Below are 26,851 nucleotides of genomic sequence, written 5' to 3' on the forward strand. Positions count from 1 at the left end.
CGGCAGGGAGGCTGGTACCTTCTCTTCCAACCCGCCCAACCTCAATTGCATTTTTCCTGACCACCCCCTGCAAGGCACGGCCTGGCTGCTACCCCCACTGAACAGACAGGGAACTGCGGCACAGAGGGAATAAGGGACTTGCCCGAGGCCACGCAGAACATCTGTGGCAGAGCTGGGAAATGGCCATGGGTCTCCTGGGTCCCAGGCTGGTGCCTTCTCTTCCAACCTCCTGCCCCCTTCGTCCCTGGTTCAGTGTGAGCTGTGGGAGCTCTCTGGCGCACAGGAGCTGACTGGTGCCCAGATGGAACAACGTTGCCTATTGCACAGATCTCACTTTTCCCAAACATTTAAAATGCTGCTAAAACCATATCATGGCCCACGAGGATACCTGCAGCTGATCAGTGCTAAGTTGTGAACTGTGCCCTGGCCTGCCAGAGAGCGGCAGTGGGAGAGGGTGGGGCTGGCCCAGGGCCCTGCTGGATTGCGCTCACATGTACGGGGACTCAGTGCTACAGAGCTGTGTGCCAGGGGCTGGCTTTGTGGGGGTTTCGCGGCTCATCTTTCCCAGGCCTGTGTGGCAGCAAGTCTGCCAATGTGATCCCATGAATCAAATCCTCTCTTAGCTAGTGCAGATGTGCTGTTCAGAGACAACAATTTGCATACAAACCAGAAGACACAGCCAGGTGATGGTGAGTATATGAGCCAGGGCCTTTCAATAATTTCATCATTCAGGGACACTTGGTTGAAGGCTGTATCACAGAGTTTCCTAAAACAATAAACATGTTACTATTAATGCATTTTCTCCAACATTTGTGATGAATACAGGCACATTTGTGGTGCATTAAGAGAGTAAGGGGATCATATAGTAGCAAGAAACCTAGAATGAACATCTTTACATTTAGATAGTAAAACAAAAGCCTGTTTATTTCAATTGTCTCACAAAATTAATAGTTAACTCCTGCTGGAAAGAGTTGATCTCATAAAATGACTCATTTAAAAAAAACGTACTTAAGAAATTTATAATTACCTTGTTCTGCCCTTATGTTGTCTTGATGACACTGCATATGGGGAAGAAGCCAGGGTCTGGGGTGGTGGGAAGAGCCTCCCCCCATAGTCACCAAGTGTTTCACCCTGCTCAGGCAGGCTGTGGTGCACGAAGCCCCAAAGGAGGGAGGCTGGCTTTTAGCGGAGCGGGGGCAGCTGGCGGCTCCAGTGACTGGGCTCTACCCAGCACACATCCCTCTGATCCTGCGTGCAAAGGTCTGTAGGTTGCAGCCAGAGGTACAGAAACTGGGTAAAATAGGGGGAGAAATACGAGCATAAACAAACAGTGAATCAGTGACAGGTTTAGGAGCCTGAAGCTCAGACCCACAAAACCTCCCTTGGTATTCGAGAAAACAAACGATACCCCAATACAGAAACCTTTCCCTACTATTTCTAGGCACAGTGGACACAATATACGGGTGTTAGGCCCAGGACCTTCTGGTTTTAATGAAATCCAGCATGGAGTATATGAACTGTGACCCTAGGACTCCAACTTTGTCAGCTGACTTGTTTACAGGTAAGACACTGGATTCCCCTGGCTCAAACCGGCCAGAACCAGAACCAGAACCAGCTTTTCCCGCCAGAGCCAGCCCCCAACATTCTATTCCCTCAGAACTCTCCCCGCCATAGAGACTACCGAATACCAAGGGAGGTTTTGTGGGTCTGAGCTTCAAGATCAATATACATAAAGACTTGAATTCAATTCTTGAGGTTCAGATACATAGTAGAGATGAGCTTGTAGTTGCCAAAGTCCTTTTAGAAATAGTCCATAGGCTATAGTCCAATGTCTATATTCAGAGTGACTCCAGTCAGTGACTGGGGATCTTGAAACCCAAAGCAGATCTGAGATGAAGTAGGATCGTGTCCCAGGGTTCTTATACATTTTCAGCAGCCTTTTGGCTTGAGAAAACAATAGGCTTAACTTTTCTTCTCCCAAACATCCTGGCAATTAGCAGAGGGTAATTTATCCATTAAACAGTTCAGATACAGTTTATCACAACCTTCAAAGAGACATATAGACAATAATACTATTTCACTCAAGTATCTTCCTAAATGTTAATATTCCCTTTTTGATCTTTGAATCAAAGCTATAGCAATAGACAAGACTTGTTTGCTTATATCACAAGACCTGAGCAAACACCTACCCTTCTACCTCTAACAATGCAGACTTGCATTTCAAAGTTCTATTCATTTACATATTTTCCTAACAAGTCTCTAAAGTTCAGCCATGGGTCAGGTCAGTTTATGAGGTAATTAACTCTTTCTGGCCCTGTCACCTTTCAATGAGATATTATATTACACTCATAATGTCACACCCCCAACGCAAAATTGATGCAGGAAGAGCTGACACAAACATCTCTGACTGCATCCCAAAAGCTTCCCATTCTGGGTTAGAAGCCATGTCAGCGCGTAACAGAAATGATTTACCCAACTCATGTTCAGTAACATGACTGAATCTTTTTACAAACTCAAGGTAAAACTTGGGTAGAACAATAGAGGATTGGATCTGCTCTTGCAGTAGGATTCCTGTATGTCTCATGTGATCTTGCCAAGAGTAAAAGAACATAGCTACTTTATTCATACAAACTCTGGCCACTGTTTGGAACCCAATTAGCTTCAAGTCAATGTAGATATCAATGTTGTCCATAGTACAGGAATTTTGGCATTTATCCATGAAAGCAATATGGTAGTGTGCCTCAGTTTCCTTTTTCATACAGCACATTAAGTCTGGTATCAGAGGGGTAGCCGTGTTAGTCTGGTTCTGTAAAAGCAGCAAAGAATCCTGTGGCACCTTATAGACTAACAGACGTTTTGCAGCATGAGCTTTCGTGGGTGAATACCCACTTCTTCGGATGCAAGTCATCCGAAGAAGTGGGTATTCACCCACGAAAGCTCATGCTGCAAAACGTCTGTTAGTCTATAAGGTGCCACAGGATTCTTTGCTGCTTTCACATTAAGTCTGGAATGTCTTTTCTCCTGTGAAAAGTTCTAATACTGTTTACAGGCATTAACAGTGCAACATTAGCATTACAAGGCCTTTTAATATAAGGTGTGTTCCTATGTATCACTTTCAACATGTTCAAGGGATTTTCCAAAAGATTAAGCACACCCCTCCCAGACTGCAATGGCTATTGAGCATAACCCCTGGTTCTGCGGATGCTCTCACTTCTGGGCCAGCCCCACAGCCTGATTCTTCCGAACCAGTATCTGGCCTGGCCCCAGCTCCAGGGGTTGGGGTGGGGCAGGGTGTTCAGAGCGAGGTGCTCGGCCTTGGTTTCTCTCAGTGCTGTGGGCTCTATGGCCGCTCCCCCCAACCCTTCCCCCCAGGCACAGTGAGACAGAGCAGTACCTGCGGCAGGGGGTGGGAGCTGGTCATGCGAAGGCGGGGTGGGGGTCTTCAGTGCTGCCCCACAGAGCACAGCCCCTGCAGGGCTTTGGGGACCTGGCGCAAGCACCTGATGTTAAATAGTTGTACCATGATGTTGGCTGTAATGTCCCCCTGTTGCAAGGGAACAAGGATCAATCAGAGACTTGGACACACACGAGAACGAAGGGTATTAACTGCACCAGGAGCCAGCAAAATTTCCTCCCCACGTCTGAGGGACGGATTCCCCCGCCCAACCGCCGAGGCGAAATCTTCTCTCTTCTCTAGTGACTTCCATCCCCTCTCCCACCATTGTGGAATGAACTCCTCTCAGTCCCCCAGCGAGAACGGTTCTACCTCCCAACCCAGCAGGAATCCAGCTCCGCTCCCCAGAGTCCCCTCAGCCACCATTGCCCCCTCCAGCTGAGGGGCTGGGAGGCTTTGGGCAGTAGTGCCGTGGGGTGAGAGGAAGTGGACACCTTTCCCCAAGGGATCCCCCATCCTTAACAGGATGCCATGGACAGTAGCTCTGGTGAATGGGGCACTTAAGCAGCCTCTGCTGACTGACTCCTCCAGTTCTCCCAGAGCAGGTGGGGGCTGGGATAACACGATACCAGAGCACTAGGAACCGGCCTGAGGCCCGGAGGGGGATGAAAGGCTCACAGAGGTGGCTAGGGGAGTTGGCAGCCCCTCGCATGAGCAATGGCAGTGTGTCGTGCTGATGTGACGCCTGTTAGGAAATAGCCTTGCTGGAGAGCTGGGCCTGCCCTGCTTTGAGCTGCTCAGGGGACAAGCTGGCACCGACCAATGGCACCTGCCTGGGGTCATCCTCTCCTTGCTCCCTGGTCAGCGCATGGGGATGGGATGGGAGTGATTTTCAATGGCCTGGAGGTGAAAGACCCTGGGGGGTCCCTCCCCAGGTGATCCCTCTTTGGTTACCTCGTCCTCTAGCAGCTGGATGACATAGAGCAGGGAGAGGTGGATGGCCAGCAGCCCCGCCTGGAGGAAAGATATTTTCTGGTCCTCCATGAACAGCTCGCCAAAGACCTAAAACCAAAAGAACCAGAGCCCTTGCAATGGCCCAGAACCAGGCTCTAAATCCCTCTAGTGGCTCACAAGGTGGACAAGAGTCCTGGGGCAGTCAACCTTTGGGGTCCCATGGACCAGGAACCTCCTTCAGTAAGAAGCTGCAGGCACTGAGGCCTCAAATAGCTCTTTCTGGAGCAGGATTCACCACAGGTGGCATGAGATGCTGGGAATGTGTCTGCGCGCTCTGGAACCCAGCTCACACAGACAACGCAGGACCCCTCCTGCTCCCAGCAGCGATAGCTCCTGCAGCTCACCCGCTAGAGGTTCGGGGTCTTTTAGATCTGGTTCATTCCCACACCTCACCCCACGGACATTCCCAGGAGCCTCACATACTTTGCTCAAAATAAGGAGCAGGCTCTTGCCCTGTGTCCATGACACACTCACTGCAGGGGGACACAGCTCCACACCTGAGCTGCTGCAATGCACCAGCGGAGAGTCCTTACCTCTCCCACCCTGGCCAGGTTTCTGTACCCCGGATGCTTGGGATCGTGGAGCCCAACCCGGAACCACAGCTCTGGTGCCTCGCTGGTGTTGAGCCCTGGGGGAGAAAGACACACCCATTGGGGAGGTTTGGCCTTCCGCTTTCAGTGCCTGTTTCCTTCTGGGTGTACACTGGCCAGGGTCCCTCATGGCATCCATGGCCCAATGGAATCGCAGGGTCCGTACCAGGCGGGTTAGTACCAAAAGGGGGATTTGTTTCAGCCATCACAGTAACCATGTGACCCTTACAGTCATTGTGCGCTGGGAGTGGGTGCCTGTTAATGGGGGTGTTTAATACTGTGAACCCCCCACACCCACTGAAGTCAGGATCTGGCCCTGGATACCCGACTGGTGACATCCTACAAGCTCTGTGTCCGTCTCCTGTGGTCCCTGCTCCTGCCCCTGCCCTCATGATGGGCTCTTTCCCTTCATGTGTCTCAATAGCTCCGTTCCTGTCCCCTCACGAGCTGGCTGCCCCGTATGGGGTGGGCTGGGGGACAGAGCCGGGCTCTGAGATAAAGCAGCCAATTTCCCTGGCACTTTCACACTCATCTCCCTACTTCAGAGAGAGGGGGAGAGAAAGAGTCAACATCTAAGCTGGGGTCGGTCTCAGAGAAGGGGGCTTCTTTCTGTAGGGTCCCATTGCCCAGCAGAGGGAGTCTCAAAGGAGGGGCCTTGTTTCTATTGGGGTTCCTCTTTCCCGCTACAGCGGGTCTAAACGGAGAGGCCTTAGTTCTAGAGGCGTCCCAATGGCCAGCTGGAGCTAGTCTCCCAGAGGCTCGTTTCCATGGGGTCCCATTGCCCAGCTGGGTTTCTTACCCCTCTTCTGAAGCAGGAGCCAGTGAAGCCAACATATCCCACCCCTGGCTTGCCGGCTGATATCATCGGCTGGGTGAGATATATAGAGACCCAGCTGCAGCACGAATTCGCCTGCCTTGGAGAAGGCGGAGGAGGTCTGGTGGAAGGAGGAGGAGAGGGGAATCCATCAACATTCTCCCTTCAGCTCCCCAGCGCCCCTGGACCTGAGCTCTGCTCCCACTCCTCAGTAGGAGGCGCTGGAGGAGAGGAGCGACAGCCCTCTTCGGTCTGGTCTACACTACGGGGCGGGGGGGTCGAACTAAAGTACGCGACTTCAGCTACGCGAATAGCGTAGCTGAAGTCGAACTACCTTAGTTCGACTGACTTATCCGTCCAGACGCGGCGGGGTCGAACTCCGCGGCTCCAAGGTCGACTCCGCCACCGCCGTTCGCGGTGGTGGAGTTCCGGAGTCGACCGGAGCGCGTGGGGAGTTCGAACTATCGCGTCTTGATTAGATGCGATAGTTCGAACTCCGAGAAGTCGAACTCACCGCGTCGACCCCCGCGGTAAGTGTGGACCTACCCTTCCTCTCTGCCCCCAAGGGAGCTCGGAGCAAAGGGAGCAGGGCAAGGGCCCTCGCTGAGCATTTGCTGCCTAGGTGCTCCAGAATAACAAGGGCCCTGAGGCCAGGCACGACCCTGCCAGCCAGCGGCCTATGGAATGCAGTCCCTTACGGACCCAGGGGGGACCAATTAGCCATGGGATGAGGAACTTGACTCAAGCCCTGACTCTGCAGGATGCTGGGGTCAGAGGTCACTTACGTCAAATACAGGCAGGGAGGTGGCGAATTTGAGCAGGGCAGTGCTGGTCTGTACGGCCCTGGCTCTCTCCTGGGTGTTTTTCGACTGGAGAGAGGGATGGACGTGCTGCGGGAGAAGGAGGCAGGGGAGGGTCAGCGGGCAGGCGTACATGCTCTACAAACCAGCCTCACTGCCTCCCCAAGGGGCTCAGACTTTGTGCTCAGGGTGGAGTAGCCGAGCCCTGGTCGCAGAGCTTGAAAAGGGGGTTCATGACACTGCCCATGTCTTGCTGGGCACAAGCTCCTTGTCTCTCCAGGCTGGGACAATGGTCAGTCGTGGGGCTGGTCTATTTGCTCTGAACCCCTGATCCATGAACAGCACGTCAGGATCAAGGCACATGCCCTGAACCCCAGACCCCAGCTGCAAAGGCCTTGGTAGGATTGATGGAATGGCCCTGAGGACAATCCCTCTGGGAACTGCAGTGTCCCTAGGACAGAAGAGCTGATTCCCTGAGGCACCTCCTGTATCTCAGGGTCTCCCTAGAAAGGAGCCAGTGACTTTTCTCAGAGGCCCATGTCCTGCATCTCGCAGGGGTTTCAGTCTCTCAGGCCCCAGCCAGGCCTGGTGCTCACTCTTAGTGCTTAATGCAACCGTGCAGAGCTCTGACTGACAGTCCCAGCTCCTTCCCCCTGCACTGGCAGCTCTGGGAACGCGTGTCCGGCTGGGTCCAAGCTGGAAGGACACAATGGAAACGGGGCTCCTCTAGTCTCTCCTTTGCTGCCCTCCCACAGGGTTCAGAGGCAATTCCACCCAGACCGTCCCATTCTACTCACCTCCAGGAGGTGCTGCAGCTTGTCCATGGTGGGGGTCTCTGTCAACCGGCCCCTGAGGATGGTGTCCAGGCTCCGCGAATAGTGGTTGTGCAGAGCCTGCAAGAAGAGGGAGCACCCATGAGTCATGGGACATGGGGCTACAGTATGTGCTTCAGGGTCTGAGGACAGATTTGGTTACTGGTGTTTCAGAGCAGAACGGTTTTATGGCTGACAGGGGCGGCTCTAGACATTTCACTGCCCCAAGCAGGGCGGCATGCCGCGGGAGGCGCTCTGCCAGTCGCCGGTCCCGCAGCTCCGGTGGACCTCCCACAGTTAAGTATCAGAGGGGTAGCCGTGTTAGTCTGGTTCTATAGAAGCAGCAAAGAATCCTGTGGCACCTTATAGACTAACAGACGTTTTGCAGCATGAGCTTTCGTGGGTGAATACCCACTTCTTCGGATGCAAGAATACAAAAACCTTGCATCCGAAGAAGTGGGTATTCACCCACGAAAGCTCATGCTGCAAAATGTCTGTTAGTCTATAAGGTGCCACAGGATTCTTTGCTGCTCCCACAGTTGTGGGCTACACCAGTCAGGGGACAATTAGGAGGATTCTCCAGGAGCCCTGGCAAGACTCAAAAAGCACATCCTGGCCTCTCCCATTCACATCACTCCAGGGACACTTAGCAAGAGTTCATGGCCGGATGCCTGCTGCCTCATCAATCCTTGCTCTTAGCAGTTCTCTGTGCAGGGCCTGGTACCCAGCAGAGTATGGAACAGCCAAACTGCAATGGGTGGATACCACACATACTGCTCACTTAAAGAATCAGCATGAAGACATTCCTTTCCCAACACCATTGTCTTCCCAACAAGCTGGCCAAACACAGCCACTTGGCTATAGGGCTGCTTAACTTTTTTAACAGCTCTTACTCCATCTGAGACCTTTTCAAAGCTATCCACACTAGATCTTTCAGAAGGAAAGTCAGTGGATCCATTTACAACAGAAAATTTCTGGCTGTTAGGAACTGAAACTTCCTTGATTAAGCAGCAAAGAATCCTGTGGCACCTTATAGACTAACAAACGTTTTGCAGCATGAGCTTTTGTGGGTGAATACCCACTTCGTCGGATGCAAGTAGTGGAAATTTCCAGGGGCAGGTATATATATGCAAGCAAGAAGCAAGCTAGAGATAACGAGGTTAGTTCAATCAGGGAGGATGAGGCCCTGTTCTAGCAGTTGAGGTGTGAAAACCAAGGGAGGAGAAACTGGTTCTGTAGTTGGCAAGCCATTCACAGTCTTTGTTTAATCCTGAGCTGATGGTGTCAAATTTGCAGATGAACTGAAGCTCAGCAGTTTCTCTTTGAAGTCTGGTCCTGAAGTTTTTTTGCTGTAGGATGGCCACCTTAAGATCTGCTATTGTGTGGCCAGGGAGGTTGAAGTGCTCTCCTACAGGTTTTTGTATATTGCCATTCCTAATATCTGATTTGTGTCCATTTATCCTTTTCCTTAGAGACTGTCCAGTTTGGCCGATGTACATAGCAGAGGGGCATTGCTGGCATACGATGGCGTATATTACATTGGTGGACATGCAGGTGAATGAACCGGTGATGGTGTGGCCGATCTGGTTAGGTCCTGTGATGGTGTCGCTGGTGTAGATATGGGTATTCACCCACAAAAGCTCATGCTGTAAAACGTCTGTTTGAGTCTATAAGGTGCCACAGGATTCTTTGCTGCTTTTACAGATCCAGACTAACACGGCTACCCCTCTGATACTTCCTTGATTAAATCACTTTCACACCCTTTAGCTGTAGCAAGCTGCTTGCACAGATTACCATGAGGATTCCTTTCCCCAGGAGCTTCTCTAAGCAACAATTCACCCCTGTCAAGGTTCCTCCCCCACTCTGAACTTTAGGGTACAGATGTGGGGACCTGTATAGACACTCCTAAGCTTAATTACTAGCTTAGATCTGGTAACACTGCCACCATCCAGAAATTTTAGTGTCTGGATCACTTTCTGTCCCCCCAAAACCTTCCCCTCCCTGGGCAGCCTTGAGAGGCTTTTTCACCAAGTTCCTGGTGAACACCGACCCAACCCCTTGGATCTTAACACAAGGAGAATTTAACCATCCCCCTCCCTTCCCCCACCAATTCCTGGTGAGTCCAGATCCAATCCCCTTGGATCTTAATACAAGGGAAAAAAATCAATCAGGTTCTTAAAAAGAAAGCTTTTAATTAAAGAAAGCAAGGTAAAAATTATCTCTGTAAAATCAGGATGGAAAATACTTTACAGGGTAATCAGAGTCATATAGCCCAGAGGAACCCCCTCTAGCCTTAGATTCAAAATTACAGCAAACAGAGGTAAAATCCTCTCAGCAAAAAGGAACATTTACAAGTTGAGAAAACAAAAATAAGACTAACACGCTTTGCCTGGCTATTACTTACAAGTTTGAAACATGAGAGACTGATTCAGAAAGATTTGGAGAGCCTGGATTGATGTCTGGTCCCTCTTAGTGCCAAGAGCGAACAACCCCCAAACAAAAAGCGCAAACAAAAGACTTCCCTCCACCAAGATTTGAAAGTATCTTGTCCCCTTATTGGTCCTCTGGTCAGGTGTCAGCCAGGTTTACTGAGCTTCTTAACCCTTTACAGGTAAAAGAGACATTAACCCTTAACTATCTGTTTATGACAACCCCTCAGAGAAATTCTTCTCTTACCCTCTTCACCTAGGGCTTGCTCTAAAGCAGGGGTCGGCAACCTATGGCACGCGTGCCAAATGTGGTACGCGAGCCAATTTTTAATGGCATGTGGGGCGGGCTGAGCTGCTCAGCCCACTGCCGCTCTGGCGCTTTCTGCCACCAGCTCCTGCCAGCTGGGGACCCTCAGCCAGTCCCACTCAGCACCCACTGCTAGCCTGGGGGAAGGAACCCCAGGCTGGCAGGGGGCTGAGACCCCAGCTGGCAGGAGCCCACAGCTGAAACTCCAGAGCGGTGACAGGCTGAGCCGCTCAGTCTGCAGCCGCTCTGGGGTTCCCGCTGCTGGCCCTTTGCCAGCCAGGGTCCCCGCCCCCCTGCGGCAGCCCCACTTATCTTGCGCAGGCGCCCTTCCAGACAGGGTCCAGGCCTGCGACCCTGCTCAGCCCTACCGGGGCAGCTCACTCACCTCAGCTGCCAATCTGGGGTTCCAGTTACTGACTCCACCCTTGCTCAGCCTGTTTTCTGGCCTGGAGTCCCTGCAGGCCACCCTGGGCTCTTCTGGCCTTGGATCACTGCTCTGCAGCTTCCCCGCTGTGGCCCACTGTTCCCAGCCTGGGACAGTGAGGGTTGCACACAAGGGAAGAGGGGCTGCAGCTCAGCACCCCCATCTTAAAATTGCTTATCTCAGCCCACATTGCATTTGACCTTGTGCCTGCCTTCTATCGCCATTTTTTGCCCCACTGAGAGTTGAAGGGAACATTTGACAAAATGGCAGCTCCTAAGAAAGTGAAGCTAGATGTCTGATCATTTCAGCCTGCTTGGACAGATGCATTTGGGTTTATTGAAAAGAAGGACTGTGCTATTTGTGCTTTCTGTTATTGAAGTGTTGTTTGTCGCACGTCAAGTGTTCGATGACATTTTGAAACGAAGCACGAGAAAACTTTTTTTGATGAAGCAGACAAGACTGAATCAATCAAAAAGGCAGTAGCAGCCTATGAGAAGCAAAGCAGTGTTTTTAAAAGCTTAAGTGTAAGTAAAAATCAAGCTACAAAAGGAAGTTACAAGATTGCACAGTACATTGCAAAAAACAGAAAGCTGTTTACAGATGGGGAATATATAAAAGAAATTTTTCTCAGCAGTTTGGAGATTTTGTTCAATGATTTGCCAAATAAAAATACAATCATATCTAGAATAAAAGAACTGCCCATCTCTGCCAGAACAGTTGAGAGATGCATAAGTGAAATGGCAGAAAACATTAAGGAAAAGCAGATGACTGCATTGAAAGACATAGTTTTAGTGTTGCAATTGATGGGAGCGTGGATATAAACGACATTCCACGGTTTGCAGTTGTTGCAAGATAGTGTGCTTCTAATGAAATCCAAGAGGAACTTTGTTGCCTAAAACCCCTGCATGGCACAACAAATGGGGAAGATATACTGGAAAGTTTTGTAAACCATTTTGAAGAACGAGGAGTTGACATCAGAAAAATATTTTGTGTGACAACAGATGGTGCTCCTGCCATGGTTGGAAAACAGAAGGGATTTGTAAAGTTGCCTGAAGATCAAATTGGCCATCCAACAGTCAAATTTCACTGTATCATCCATCAAGAAAACCTGTGTGCTAAAATTTCTAATTCAGAGCTTAATAATGTGATGAATACAGTGGTGCGAATTGTGAATTTCCTTGTTGCTCGATTTGCTTTGACTCACAATTTCAAGCACTACTAGAAGAGATGGACAGTGCTTATAACGACATCCCACTTCACAGCAACATTCGGTGGCTAAGTGGTGGCAAGGTTTTGGTGTGCTTTGTAAACGGTTTTGATGCAATCAAGGCCTTTTTGTCGGAAAAAGAACAAAACTACCCCGAACTGGAAGATGACAAATGGCTGTGTAAGCTCATGTTTCTAACTGACATCACCGCTCACCTAACCCGAACTCAACCTCTGTCTCCAGGGTGCAGGGCAAACAGTTCTGGATCTTTATGAAGCCTGGAAAGCATTTGTTGTGAAACTAGCAGTTTTTTCCAGGGATATTCAAACTTCTACTTTCCGCTATTTCCAACTCATAAAAGAGCTATCGACATGTTGCACTGTCAATGTCGATGAGATTGGAAAGTACATGCAAGAACTGGAATCAGAATTTTCTGACAGATTTCAAGATTTCCAGCGATTTGGCCCAATGCTTTCTTTTCTAATTAAATCTGAAAAGTTCAACGAAAGTGACTTGGATTTGTCTGTATTTCAGTGGATGGGTGTTGAAGATTTCGAAATGCAACTCATTCAGTTAAAAAGCTCAGAATTGTGGACATCAAAGTTTGTGGATCTGCAGAGCGCACTTGAAGCCACCGAGAGAGATCATGGGGCCTCTATTCTGACCTGCTGGACATCCCTGCCAGTGAAATTTAACTGTTTGACGAAAATTGCGTTTGCAATGCTTTCAGCATTTGGATCCACATACCTGTGTGAACAGGTATTTTCACACACAAAATCTGTCCTCTGTCCCTCTCGGAGCCGGTTAACAAGTGATCACTCAGAAGCCTGTGTGCAGCTTAAAGTATCCAAATACGTGCCAGACATTGGAAAACTCAGCAAGAAAAAGCAAGGGCAAGGAGACGCACCCTGCAGGAGCCAGGTCCTGTCCTGCAGAACAACAGACAAAGGCCAGGCAGGGACTTGCCCAAGATCACCCAGCAGGTCAGTGGCAGAACAAGGGCCGGCTCTACAGTTTTCGCTGCCCCAAGCAGCGCGCCGAATTGCCGCCCTGGGCCTGGGGGGCGGGGGGGGGCTGTCCCTGTGCCCTTAGGGCGGCAGGCGCATTTCCGCGGCGGCGGCAATTCGGCGGCAGCTTCTTTAGCTGAAGGCGCCCCGGACAGCTAAACATAGAAGCTGCCGCTGAATTGCCGCTGCCGCGGAAATGCGCCTGCCGCCCTAAGGGCACACGGACTGCCCCCCCCCTCCGCCCGCGGCGGCAATTCGGCGCGCTGCTTGGGGGCAAAACAAGGGGGACTGCTGCCCCCTGCAGAATGCCGCCCCAAGCACCAGCTTGGAATGCTGGTGCCTGGAGCCAGCCCTGGGCAGAACCAGGAATTGAAGCCACGGCTCCTGACTCCCAGGCCAAGGCCATGTCCCTGGAAAGGGTTCAATGACCCAGCCCTGCAGCAGCTCCCTGCGGTTCTGGGTTTATCCCCCAGCCCTCCTCCCCTCTCACCTTCTCTGGGTGAAGGGCCAGGTTGAGGAGGCCTTTGAGCGCCAACCAGCGCACCACAGTATTGGGGTCTCTCCGCTGCCTGCTCATCTGGTCCAGGATGGCATCTTCCAGCTCATTGCTGAGGTCAGGATACTGGAGGAGCTAACACCCGAACAGCAAAACAAGCTAGAGAACGGGGCTGGCCCCTTGCAACTCATCTCCACCATGTGGTCCTTAGCTTCACTGGCCATGGGCCTGGGATGGGCTACACTGTACACTGGGCACTGTGATTGGTCACCGGGGTGGGCCCCACTGAAATGCTGCTAGTGCAACAGCCCCTTGAGGCTCCAGCTGAGATCAACGCCTGCCCTGCTTCTTCACTAAGGCTCAGCTGCACACAGAGCCGGGGGTGGGGGGATTCCGGTGAATTGGCCATGGATGGGCAGGAGGTTGCCCTGTTTGTGCACGGCACAAGGAAGTCAGACAGGACTTGAGGGCTGTGGAGCTAAGCCTGGGGGATCCAGAAACATCCAGCTCTGGGTCTTGCTCCAGCCCCGTGACACCAGCTGGGGCAGGTAACACCACAATGTCCAGAGAGAGTGACTCCACCACTAGGGATCTAGGGGATTTCCTGCCCCTGCTCACTCACCCACCCCGAGGGCCTTGAGGGCCACCCCTCTCCTGGCCATACGTCAGCCCCGTGCCTCAGTCACCGCTGGGCCAGGGCTGTTCTCACAACCCTCACTCACCGGTGAGGCTCACCTGAATGAAGAAGGCCATGGCAGGGATGTGCCACTTTTTGTCTCTGGTGACGAGGATGGCCATCAGCTGGTGCAAGATCCAGGACCACTTCTGGAAACGGTCCCAAACCATGGCCCTGGCACTGCACCCTGCCAACTCCTCCCAGAGCCTGCACCCCTTTCCCACACCCCACTCCGGCCCCCAAACTCCCTCTCGGAGCCTGCACCCCCACCCTCCACATCCCCTCCTGTCCCCAAACTCCCTCCCAGAGCCTGCACCCAGCACCCAAATTCCATCCCAGAGCCTGCACCCCAGGCCCCCTCCCCCATCCAAACTCCCTCCCAGAGCTTTAGGCAGGTGGGGGGCGGAGTTTGAAGGGGCAGGCTCTGCTGAGCACCACCAAAATTTCTACAAACCTGCTGCCCCTGGTCATAGGTCAGCCCCATGTCCCAGTCACCGCTGGGCCGGGGCTGTTCTCACGACCCTCACCCGCTGGTGAGGCTCACCTGAATGAAGAATGCCATGGCCAGGATGTGCCGCCTATCGTCCCTGCAGTTAAGGATGCCCATGAGCTTGTGGAAAATCCAGTTACGCTCTTGGAAACGGATCGAAACCATGGCCCTGGCATAGGAAACACAAACATCACATCATCGAGGTGGGCAAGGACTGGTCCTCCATTTACAAATCTAACCAGACCAGTGCCACAGGACAGGAGATCCCGGGTGACTAGTCATGCGCAGCTGGCACGGACTAGTTCCTGCTGGCTTAAAATGCCCAGTGGCCTACGTGCTAGAGACCCAAACCCCTAATCACTCGACAGGGAGCCCTTCCACGAGGCCAGCTCCAAGCACGCAGCGCTGGGGCTGCAAGAGAACTGCAGACAAGGGCGTCGGTGGGGTCGGTGGCCTTCCTCATGTGCCCAGATATTGGGTGATGAGAGACAGAAGGTGGGTGAGGGAATATCTTAGATTGGCCCAAGGCAAGCGCTGGAGTTTTCTGTGTTAGCTTCTCTCTCACCCACAGTCATTGGGCTAACCAAAGACATTCCCTCCCCCACCTTGTCTCTCTCATGTGCTGGGCCTGACAGGGCTACACCAACGCTGCAGACAGACATGGCGGAGGCTGTCTTTGCCCAGCCACGCCTGCCAGAGCCACGCAGGAAGCGGTTTACTGCCAGGCAGCGCAGGGTGGAGAAGTAGCCGGCTGACCCCTCGGTCAACAGCACAGAGGCTGCGGCCTGTTCCACACAGGCGATTGAGAGCCACATCTCACCCAGCAGGGAAGGCAATGTGGCCGTGTCCTGGGCCCAGGGAGGGGAGCTGGTGCTGTGGTCAGTTCTGGGCAGCCAGCAGCCAGCCAGCAGGCAAGCAGGCAGATGCCTTTGTGCGTGTCGGAGCTCATGAGCATGTCCCAGCCGCCCTGCTTCAGGATGAAGGTGACCTGGTCCCCGTAGCCAGCACATCGAAGCAAGGATTTCATGGCCTTCACCGTGCACCTGCGTGCAGAGCGAGCCTCTTGTTACTGAGCGAGCCCAGGCCAGGCCCTGCCGCGTGCCTGCGGGCGACGGTGCAGAACCCAGGCTGGGTGTCGGGCTGGCGGTACCTGACAGAGCTGAGGAGTCTGGGCGTGTCCTCATGGTTATGAACCCTCTGGTGCAAAGCAATGTTCTGCATGGACGGCTCCACCGTGTAGGTGATGTGGAAAAGCAGAGCGATGTAGAGCTAAGGGAAGAGCTCCTTCATCTTCTGCCTGCAGGCCTGCTCCTGGAGGATCTCGTACAGGGCTGGGTTCTCCTGAGTCTCAGTCCTTACAGCCCAGCCTAGGGGAGGAAGCCGATTTTGCACACTAGTTCTAGGGTTGGTCTGTTACTAAAAGCCAGATTCAATCATTTCTGTATTTGGTTTTTGAACCTTTCAAAGACAGCCCCACAAAATCTCAACCAGCATCAGGGAAAAAATGTGTCAAATACAGGCTAACCGGTTCCAGAAGGGAAAATGAACTAGAAGCAAGTGAAAACCAGGCTGAGGCACATGGAATGATGGGAATGGTGTATAACAAAGAGAATTACAGTCACACCCTCTCCGTGTCTGATCTAGTCATAATCCGGGTTTAATAAACCGGACTGACCCGCGAGAGTTGCCTTCAGATTGTCACCTCTTTACCAGGCTGCCAGATCTGTGTATTTAAGCCCCAAGGGTTTTCTCTGCCTTCACTATACTGTGTGTATCAAACTTGTTATGAGATCTTAGCAGCAAAAGGCCCTTCCAGAGCTCTTCAGAGGAGCGAGTGCTACGGGACAGAGCCGTGACGTCAACAGCTAAAATATATGAGGCTTTAAAAGGGATTTGTAGGAAAAAATGGTTCCTAACTGAAGTGAAATGGCTCTGTCCAGGCATCCCTGATCACTGGTGTCGCCAGCATTCCCTCGGGGTCTAGAGTCTGCAGCTCTGCTGCTACTCTAGTGCTAGGGTTCTTGGATCACAGAGACCCCAGACACAATCAGGCCCGGCTATGCCAGATGCTCCAAACACCTAGAGATGCACCCCGCAGGAGCCAGGCCCTGCCCTGCAGAACAGCAGACAAAGGCCAGGCAGGGACTTGCCCAAGGGCACCCTGCAAGTTAGTGGCAGAGCCAGGAATAGAATTCAGGGCTTCTGACTCCAGGCCAGGGCCATGTACCCTGGGAAGGTTTCAATGACCCCAGCACTGCAGCAGCTCCCTGCGGTTCTGGGTTTATCCCCCAGCCCTCCTCCCCTCTCACCTTCTCTGGGCAAAGGGCCAGGTTGAGGAGGCCTTTGAGCGCCAGCCAGTGCACCACGGTGTTGGGGGTCTCTCAGCTGCCTGCTCATCTCCTCCACAATGGCGTCTTCCAGCTCATTGCCGAGGTCAGGGCACTGGAGGAGCTAACACACCAACAGTGAAACAAGCTAGAGAACGGGGCTGGCCTCTTGCAACTCATCTCTGCCACGGGGCCCTTAGCTCCACTGGCCACGGACCCGGCATGGGCTGTATGCCGGGCACCACAATTGGTCACCATGTGGTCCCCACTGAAATGCTTCTAGCGCGACGGCCCCTCAAGGCTCCAGCTGAGATCAAGGCCTGCCCTGCTCCCTCACTAAGGACAGCTGCATGCGGAGCTGGGGGTCTGCAGCCTTGTGCTCCAAAGGGTGAATTGGCCGTGGATGGGCAGGCGGCTGCCCGGCCTGCGCATGGCACACGGACGTCAGAGGGGGCTTGAGGGCCGAGGTCACACAAGGGACCATTCTATGGAACTGAGCCTTGGGGAACAAGAGACACCTGACCCTGAACCTTGCTCCAGCCCCGTGACACCAGCTGGGACAGGTAACAATGCCCAGACTGAGTGACTCCACCCCTAGGGTTGTAGGAGCTTTCCCTGCCCCTGCGCACCCACCCACCCCCAGGGCCTTCAGGGCCACCCCTCTCCTGGCCATAGGCATGGACGGCGAGTTCTATGGGCCTGCGGTGCCTGGGCACCATGGGCCTTGGCCCCACCTTTCTCCCCCTCCCATTTAAAACAGGTCGATGCCCCCACTCACCACTGGCAGTGCAGCAGAGCTGAGCGGCTTCCTGCCTGCTTGCTCCACATGGCTGCCAGCCCCTCCCTGTGGTCCCTGGGTGGGGTGGGTCTGTATCTCACCTCAAATGCCCCTGCAGCCAATAGGAAGCTGTGGGGGCAGTGCCTGAGGGTAGCAGCACATGGGGGCCGCCCAGCCCGCCCTGCCTAGGAGACCCAGGTAAGTTCCGCACCCTCCCAACTCCTCCCCTCCACCCCTTTCCCACACCCCACTCCGGCCTCCAAACTCCCTCCCAGAGTCTGCACCCCAGGCCCCCTCCCCCCCAAACTCCCTCCCAGAGCCTTAGGCAGGTGGGGGGCAGAGTATGGCGGGGCAGAGTTTGGAGGGGCAGGCTCTGCTGAGCACCACCAAAATTTCTACAAACCTGTCACCCCTGGCCATAGGTCAGCCCCATGCCCTAGTCACCGCTGGGCTGGGGCTGTTCTCACGACCCTCACCCACCGGTGAGGCTCACCTGAATGAAGAACGCCTATCGTCCCTGCAGTTGAGGATGGCCATGAGCTCACTGAAAATCCAGTTACGCTCCTGGAAACGGATCAAAACCATGGCCCTGGCTTAGGAAACACAAACACCACATCATCGAGGTGGGCAAGGACTGATCCTCCATTTACAAATCTAACTAGACCAGTGCCACAGGGACGCCTGCGGATGCTCCACCGAAGCCGCGGGACCAATGAACCCTCCGCAGGCATGCCTGCGGGAGGTCCACCGGAGCCGCCTGCCGCCCTCCCAGCGACCGGCAGAGCGTCCCCAGCGGCATGCTGCCCCAAGCACGCACTTGGCGTGCTGGGGTCTGGAGCCGGCCCTGATGGCTGAATGCTTGAGGATGCAGGGGGGAGCAAGCGAACGCTCACCCTCAGACTCTTTGGATTTGTGTGGCCTACGTGCTAGAGACCCAAACCCTTAATCACTCGACAGGGAGCCCTTCCACGAGGCCAGCTCCGAGCATGCAGCGCTGGGGCTGCAAGAGAACTGCAGACAAAGAAGGGCGTTGGTGGGGTCGGTGGCCTTCCTCATGTGCCCAGATATTGGGTGATGAGAGACAGAAGGTGGGTGAGGGAATATCTTAGGTTGGCCCAAGACAAGCGTTGGAGTTTTCTGTGTTAGCTTCTCTCTCTCACTCACAGACACTGGGCCAACCAAAGACATTCCCTCCCTCACCTTCTCTCTCTCATGTGCTGGGCCTGACAGGGCTACACCAACGCTGCAGATAGACATGGCGGAAGCTGTCTTTGCCCAGCCACGTCTGCCAGAGCCACGCAGGAAGCAGTTTACTGCCAGGCAGCGCAGGGTGGAGAAGTAGCCGACTGACCCCTCGGTCACCGCGCACCTGTGTGCAGAGCGAGTCTCTTGTTACTGAGCGAGCCCATGCCAGGCAGCAAATACAGTGCAATAGGAACTTGATACCCCCAATCTTTCTCAGCTGCTCATCCACATTGTTCTTTCTTGGTTTCAGGTAACCGGCTGTAAAACGTATAGAGTTTGTCAACAATTTCCAAGTGATTTACAGCTCTTACTTCACTCAATGTTTCAGCAGCTGCCAAATCCAACCTGTGATTCACACACTACCTCTCTAGAACAATTGGGTACTTCTTCACAATACAGCTCGCTATGCCAGAGTTCTTGCCAAGCATAACACTAGCACCATCACTCACAAATGCTACAAGAGTAATTGTAATCAGAATTTAATTTATTGAGACATTTCAGCTCATAATCTACAGTGCCTGAAGCCGTCTGATGTGGAAATGCAATCAGATCAAGAAACATGAAGTGAGGATCATCATCCTTCAAAGTGTCACATTTTAAATAGATTCTAACTGTTGATTCATTGCTCAGAGTAGTTGATTCATCAACAGACATGGCTATCTTTCCGTCACTCTCTGGCATCTGAGCGCACATTCCTCATTTGCAATGCTTTCAGTGCATTGCAGACAAGATAGGGTCTAGCATGTCTGTAGCACTGAATTGTGAACAAAGACTGATACCAATATCTACACCATGTAGAATTTGGAATTCAGTTAAATGTAATATGCCATTTGCTTTACCTGCACAGTTGTGTCAAGTTCTGATTTTGACATGTTAACCACTTCAACTTCAAAAGTTGAGGTTTCTGCTTCTTTTGAAAGCTGTAAAGCTACCTCACATGCAGTTGAATCTTTGTGTTCCTTTATCTTCATTGGCAGAGATGTTAATCTGGACTCTCAGCTAGGTCCATAAGGAGAAACAGAAAACTACCACCACCCTACTGCTATGGAGAGACCTTGATGAAACTTTGCTACAGATAAGGCATCCAAGCTAACCATCATGGCAGGACAAACAAGGAAAATCCCTCTTCTTCGACATCCACTAACCAGACTTCATGCCAGCTGGTCTTTGGCTAGGAGGAGTCACCAATACTTTGGAGGAAAGAGCTAAAATTCAGAGGGATCATGGTAAATTGGAGGACCGAGCTTGTCACGGAGTGTGGGAGAGTCAGGGCCCTGCACCCCCCACTTCCTGCGATTCACCATGACTCAGCAAGCCAGTAAAACAGAAGGTTTATTAGACGACAGGAACACAGTCGCAAGGAGGGCATGTAGGTACAACCAGGACCCCTCAGCCAGGACCCTCTAGGGTGCAAGGATCTTAGACCCCAGACTTGGGGTTCTCTGCCTCTTCCCAGCCAGCCCAAAACTGAAACCAAAAACCCCTCCAGCAGGCTCTCTCCCCCTCCTGCTCTTCCCCTCTCCCTTTGTCCAGTTTCCTGGGCAAAAGTGTCGACTAGTCCCACCCCCCTGCCTGGCTCACGTTACTGGCTCGTCCCTCACCTAAAGTCATCCCCTGCTCTCCCATCCCCAATGCAGACAGTCCCAGTAAAACTAAATGACATTCCCAGGTCAATCCACCCCGCTCCCTACTGCGTCACAAGGCTATAAACAACAAAATGAAATTCGCCAAAGACAAATGTGAGGTGCTACATTTAGAGAAGAAAAAGCAAATGCACAGATACAGAATGGAGGATAACCAGCTGAGAAGGATCTGGTAGCTGTGATGGATCACAACCTCAGCATGAGTCAGCAATGCGATGCTGTTGCAAAAAAACCAAATGCAATTTTAGGTTGCATTAACAGAGGTATAGCATGCAAGTCATGGGAGGCGATAGTACCGCTACTCAGTGCTGGTTAGGCCTCAGCTTGAGTACGGTGTCCAGTTTTGGTCACCAATGTCTAAAAAGGATGTGGAGAAACTAGAAAGGATCCAGAGGCGAGTGACAAAGATGATCAGAGGGATGGAACACAAGCCATATGAGCAAAGGCTGAAGGAACTGGCTATGTTTTGTTTGGAAAAGAGGAGATTAATGAGGGACTTGATGATGGTCTTCAGATACTTGGAAGGCTGCCATAAAAAAAGATGGAGAAAAGTTGTTCTCTCTTGCCGCAGACGGCAGGACAAGAGGCGTTGGGGTCAAACTACAGCACAGCAGATATAGATTAAGCCTCAGAAGAAACTTTCTAACTGTAAGAAGAGTAGGACAATGGGACAGACCCCTAGGGAGCTTGTGGAAACTCCTCCGCTGGAGGTTTTCAGAAGGAGGCTGGAGCCATCTGTCCGGGGTGGGTTAGACACAGCATATCCTGCATCTTGGCAAGGGGCTGGACGAGCTGACCTTGCGATCCCTTCTCACCCTGTGGTTCTATGAGTGCTGCTCAATAGCACCAGGAGAGCATTTCGGCATGTTCCGGCTCGACTATAGCACTGGCTAGAGTCACGCTCTCTCTTCGGCCCAATGACTATACCCCGTGGGAGACTGAGAGACACCCTAAGGCCGTTATGGGGACACACAGCGCTCCTTCCCTTGCTGCAGGGGCTGGTACTTACGGCCAAGGGGGCGACGCCAGCCTCTCTCTGAGAGACGTGATGCCGGCGCTGCGGCTGCTCCTGCAGCCTGTTGACCAGCTCCCTAAGGACCTTTCCTGTGGTCTTGGGCTGGGATGTCAGCATCTTCCACATCTCTGCAGCAACGCTGCAAAGGGAGAGAGCCAATGGCACCTGGTCAGAGCCCTGCCAGCCTCCTGCACCCTCCGGCAACGGCACGCCTGCTGGGTCTTCTCCTACCGTTGGCCCTTTCTTGCCCTCCTGCTCCAGCAAGGGCCCCGTTGGCTGGTGCAGGCTGCATGGGGCTGGGTCTGAATGTCAGCCCCAGGGGAGGCCAAGGGATGCCGTACAGGGTTTTACACATTGGCCTGTCTCCAGGGCAAGCCATCTTGCAAAACCCTCCAGGAGAAGCAGCAGCTCTGCAGGGAGCAGATGATCACTAGAAGGTTCTGCACTCCCATGTCCCTGGCAGTGTGACCAATCCGGGGGACCCAGAGTGCAAGTGGTGGTAGCCCCAGCCCCGTACCTGTCACATGACAGTGAGCAGCCCAGCAGGGTTCTGACCACCTACTCGTTGTACTAGTAGCCCAGCAGGAGAAGGGCCCTGAGCAGCTCCTGCCGGGCCAGCAGCTCACTGATGGAGTCCAGGTTGTTGTGAATGCTCCTCACAGCCTCCAACACCTGGAAGGGAGATGGGGAGATGGGGGCCTTGGCTTCCTCACACTGCTATTGATTTGGGGTGCCAGGGATCTGCTGCACCTGAGAGCCATCTGCCCTCCCAGATCCTCTTCGCCAGCCCCAGGCCTAGAGCACAGCACCAGTTCCCGGCCTATCGATTCATAGACTGCAAGGTCACAAGCGGCCATGGTGATCACCTAGACCAGGGGTAGGCAACCTATGGCACGTGTGCCGAAGGCAGCAAGCGAGCTGATTTTCAATGGCACTCACACTGCCCGGGGCCTGGCCACCGGTCCGGGGAGATCTGCATTTTAATTTCAATTTAAATGAAGCTTCTTAAACATTTTAAAAACCTTATTTACTTTACATACAACAATAGTTTAGTTATATATTATAGACTTATAGAAAGAGATTTTCTAAAAACATAAAAATGTATTACTGGCACGCGAAACCTTAAATTAGAGTGAATAAATGAAGACTCGGCACACCACTTCTGAAAGGTTGCTGACCCCTGACCTAGACTGACCCCCTGCATTTCACAGGCCAGAGAACTGCCCCACAATAATGCCTAGCACCCAGAGACAGAGTCTCCCACGGATGGGCTCCCCCAGCAGGGTGTTCTCACTGCAGCTGTTACCCTCACCAAGCCTGGGCCGGGGACCTCCAGGATCACATGCACCATGTGCCTGGCCGCCACTGAGTCATGGACGCTGGTGTCTCTCATGCCGTTGATAGCAGTGAGGAGAAAGTCCATGCACTCCGACGGCTTGAAGTACTTTCCAGACATCTGAAACAAACTGCCACTGAAACCCCTTTTGCTGCCCAGGGTGGATCCGGTCAGTGGCCATGCAGCCAGGACTGGCCCGGCCAGCAGTGCAGGCAAACCCCACTCTACCGGGACAGGCCTGGGTTACTACACCTGGGCAGCACAGTACCCAGCCAGCAATCAGAAGCTGTCATGCATGGCAGAGGCCAGCGTGGCAGTGCACGGGGGCACAATACTGCGCAGCATGCATACACTCTCTAGTGCTCAGCAGGGGCTGGCGCTTGTGCGCAGAAGCAATGATGCCTTTTATTGCATTAATCTCTGAGGAAGCTCCCAGCAAACCTGACAAGGACCTGGGATCAGGTTTGGATGAGCCCCAGTGCATCTTGGGATGTGTCATGTAGGCAGGTATATTGGGCTGCATTAGTAGAAGCATTGCCTGCAGATGGAGGGAAGTGATTATTCCCCTCTATTCGGCACTGGTGAGGTCACATCTGGAGTATTGCGTCCAGTTTTGGGCCCCGCACAAGAGAAAGGATGTGGACAAATCAGAGAAAGTCCAGCAGAGGGCAATGAAAATGATTCGGGGGCTGGGGCACATGACTTGATAGCAGCCTTTACTACCTGCAAGGGGGTTGCAAAGAGGATGGAGCTCGGCTGTTCTCAGTGGTGGCGGATGACAGCACAAGGAGTAATGGTCTCAAGTTGCAGTGGGGGAGGTCTAGGTTGGATATTAGGAAACACTATTTCACTAGGAGGGTGGTGAAGCACTGGAATGGGTTACCTAGGGAGGTGGTGGAATCTCCATCCTTAGAGGTTTTTAAGGTCAGGCTTGACAAAGCCCTGGCTGGGATGATTTAGTTGGGTTAGTCCTGCTTTGGGTAAGGGGTTGGACTAGATAATTTCCTGAGGTCTATTATTCTATGAGGTGGAGTGGGCCATAGGCAGGGCTCTGTCCCAGCGGATGGGGTTAGTCACATGCCTGGGTCTGTCCCTTCCCCCTGACTCCTAGGGTGTTAATTTCTGACTCCTGATAACTCTGGGCACAACAATCCCAGGAAGCACTGACTGTAGTTACCGATGTGATATTGCTGGTGTTGGTGAACCAGGTGACCCAGAAGGCTCTCTCAGCTTGCCTGTCCTTGAGGAGCTGCTGATACTCTGCACCGTTCTTCACCAGCATTTTGGCTGACCCAGGGAGGGGAAACAGACAACAGGCAATATAAGTCAGACCTTCGGTTAGCAAACGAGAGTTTTGCAAGGAAGTTTAGAGAGGGTGTGTGAGAGACAAGTACATCTAACAAACATACTGTAAACTCAGGCCAATAACCTACTCCCCCATCCCTCCCCCAAACTAAACAAACTAACCCCCCTGGAAGAGTAAAAATAAACCAGGCAGAAGGGCAGCAGCAGCGTGGGGCTCTCCAGTTGATTGCACTGAATGCAGCATGTACGATTACCAGCCCTGTGGGCAGGTAGCATATGTGGGCATTTGGCCCAAGGAGCTACTGGCCCTCGGAGACCAGGAGACCAGAGGGGCTGAATTGGTGGAGCCAAGGGAGACAGTGAGGTACATAGAGGAGACTTTTAGGGATGCAGTAGAGTAGTCCCACCCCCAGTCTGACAGCCTCTGTGCTGCTGAGGAGGGTGAAAGTTTCGGGGAAGGAGAACATCGAGCTGGAGCAGAGGGAGATGATCCCATAGTTGGGACCCACCTTCCAGATGAAGTCATGATGTCCTCTCACACTGAGGCTACCCCTCCTGAGGCGGGAACCCCACTTACAAAGAGAAGCCAGGAAATAGACATGGGGGATTCAGTCAATAGACATATAAGCAATTGGGTTTGTGATGACTGGGAGAACCGCATGGTAAATTGTCTGCCTGGTGCAAAGGTTGCAGCTATGACGAGACATCCAGACAGACTTATGTGCAGTGCTGTGGTATGTAACCTAGCGTTTAAATTGGCCTCTGTATGAGATAGCTAATGTGAGAGTGAATTTTTAAAAAGTCTCCAGATGTGATCCCTGGTAAGCCTGACTTCAGTACCAGGCAAATTGTTGAAACTATAGGAAAGAACAGAATTATCAGACACATCGGTGAACACAATTTGTTGAGGCAGAGTCAACATGCCTTTTATAAAGGGAAATCATGCCTCACCAGTCTACTAGAATTCTTTGAAGGGGTCAACAAGGATGTGCAGAAGGGTGATCCAATGGATATAGTGTACTTGGACTTTCAGAAAGCCTTTGACTGGGTCCCTCACCAAAGGCTCTTAACCAAAGGAAGCTGTCATGGGATAAGAGGGGAGGTTCTCTCATGAGTCAGTGGTTAAAAGATAGGAAGCAAAGGACAGGAATAAATGGCCAGTTTTCACAGTGGAGAGAGGTAAATAGCGGGGTCCCCCAAGGATCTGTGTTGAGACCAGTGTAGTTCAACATAGTCATAAATGATCCAGAAAAAGCGGTAACCAGTGAGGTGGCAAAATTCGCAGATGATACAAAATGACTCAAGATAGTTAAATCCAAAGCAGCCTGCGAAGAGCTACAAAGGGATCTAAACAAAATGAGGGACTGGGCAAGAAAATGGCAGATGAAATTCAATATTGATAAATGCAAAGTAATGCACATTGGAAATCATAATCCCAACTATACATATAAAATTATGGGGTTTAAATTAGCACTCAAGAAAGAGATTTTGGAGTTATCGTAAATAGTTCTCTGAAAACATCCAGTCAACGTGCAGCGGCAGGCTCCCCTGGCCCCTCCCCCGCTTCCCCCCAGCTGCAGCGTGGCCAGCTGCAGCGTGGCCAGCCGCAGGCACCAGCTGGGCAGCTCAGCTGAGCTCGGGAGTCGCTGCCTGCTGCCGCTTTTTGAGTAGCCCGGCCAGTGGGGTGGGAGGGGGCGCTGCTGCAAGCTCCAGGGCTGGCCAGATGGGAGGGAAGGGGAAGGGGCAAATGGGGCAATTGGCCCAGGCCCTGCAGGGCCCCTGGCCCCATGAGGATGTCTCCCCCGGGCTCTCCCCCGCTTCCCCCCACCCCGCAGAGCCGCAGCATGGCCAGCAGCTGGGCAGCTCAGCTGAGCTCTGGGCTGCCAGCAAGGTAAGGGGGCGGGGGGCTGCGAATTCAGGGGCAGCAAGTGGGGCAATTTGCCCCAGCCCCTGGTCCCACGAGGATGTTTCCTCCCGGCCCCTCCCCAGTGATGAGCTGCCAAAATCTTAACAACGGGTTCCCTATAAAAAGTTCTGATTTAAGGGATGTGCGACAGCATGTATTTTTTGTACCAATAGGGTTACCATACATCCATATTTTCTCAGGAGGTGATTAAGAACCGAAAAGCCTGACATGTCCAGGAAAATACAGATGTATTTTAACCCTACCTAAAGTTCTTTTTTAAAAAGATGGGGCTGAACTAGAAATGAGCTCCATTTCACATGTGTGGGTGGTGATCAGGGACAGTCTCAATTTTTGGGTCTTTTTCTTATATAGGCTCCTATTACCCCTCACCCCCGTCCCGATTTTTCACACTTGCTGTCTGGTCACTCTAGGGTGTGCACATGTGTGGGTCCCAGCTGCTCCCTGCCCCCCCCCCCCCTTCATTAAAGCAGGTGTGCAGGGTTACTGCCCTGGGAACTGCAGGGCACCAGTGGATGTGGGGCTGGCTGCAGATAGGGGCGTGGGGCAGGGCTAGCTGGAGGCAGGAAGTGACACGGGCTGGCTGTGGGCAGGTGATGCAGACGGGCGGGCTGCGGGTGGCTGTGGGCAGGGGGTGGCTGTGGGCGGCTGTGGGCAGAGGCTGGCTGCAGGCAGGGGGTGGCTGCGGGCAGAGGGCGGCTGTGGGCAGGGGCTGGCTGCGGGCAGGGGCTGGCTGTGGGCAGGGAAGGCGGGGGAGGGGCGCAGATACTCACACGGGGGGGGGAGGGGCTGGGAGCAGCAGGAGCAGCCGGGGACTC

The 26,851-nt window shown here is 52.8% G+C and overlaps 2 protein-coding genes across 16 annotated transcripts in view; both read right to left on the reverse strand.

Moving 5' to 3' along the window:
• LOC123369342 (maestro heat-like repeat-containing protein family member 7) overlaps nt 1-26,851 on the reverse strand; it is a 1,253,347-nt gene that overhangs the window by 1,163,105 nt on the left and 63,391 nt on the right. The window lies entirely within an intron of this gene.
• On the reverse strand, nt 143-24,165 carry LOC123369352. Of its 6 annotated transcripts, XM_045014860.1 has the most exons (19): nt 23,982-24,165; nt 22,775-22,924; nt 21,986-22,140; nt 21,463-21,607; nt 18,059-18,154; nt 16,770-16,911; nt 15,611-15,827; nt 14,515-14,629; nt 14,030-14,119; nt 13,289-13,429; nt 7,410-7,505; nt 6,598-6,702; nt 5,798-5,933; nt 4,942-5,036; nt 4,349-4,456; nt 3,395-3,544; nt 1,028-1,290; nt 668-766; nt 143-290 (listed from the first exon to the last, which is right to left on the reverse strand). In XM_045014860.1, the coding sequence occupies exons 7-16, from the start codon at nt 15,679-15,681 to the stop codon at nt 3,443-3,445; spliced, it is 1,059 nt and encodes a 352-aa protein (XP_044870795.1). In that variant the 5' UTR covers nt 15,682-15,827; nt 16,770-16,911; nt 18,059-18,154; nt 21,463-21,607; nt 21,986-22,140; nt 22,775-22,924; nt 23,982-24,165; the 3' UTR covers nt 143-290; nt 668-766; nt 1,028-1,290; nt 3,395-3,442. The 6 variants fall into 6 exon arrangements, with proteins under 6 accessions (XP_044870795.1, XP_044870796.1, XP_044870797.1 ...); XM_045014861.1 differs by lacking the exon at nt 21,986-22,140; XM_045014862.1 differs by lacking the exons at nt 21,986-22,140; nt 22,775-22,924; nt 23,982-24,165 and adding an exon at nt 15,281-15,503 and having other exon boundaries at nt 21,463-21,921.

Source organism: Mauremys mutica, chromosome 4 (assembly GCF_020497125.1).
Source record: "Mauremys mutica isolate MM-2020 ecotype Southern chromosome 4, ASM2049712v1, whole genome shotgun sequence".
NCBI lineage: Eukaryota > Metazoa > Chordata > Testudines > Geoemydidae > Mauremys > Mauremys mutica.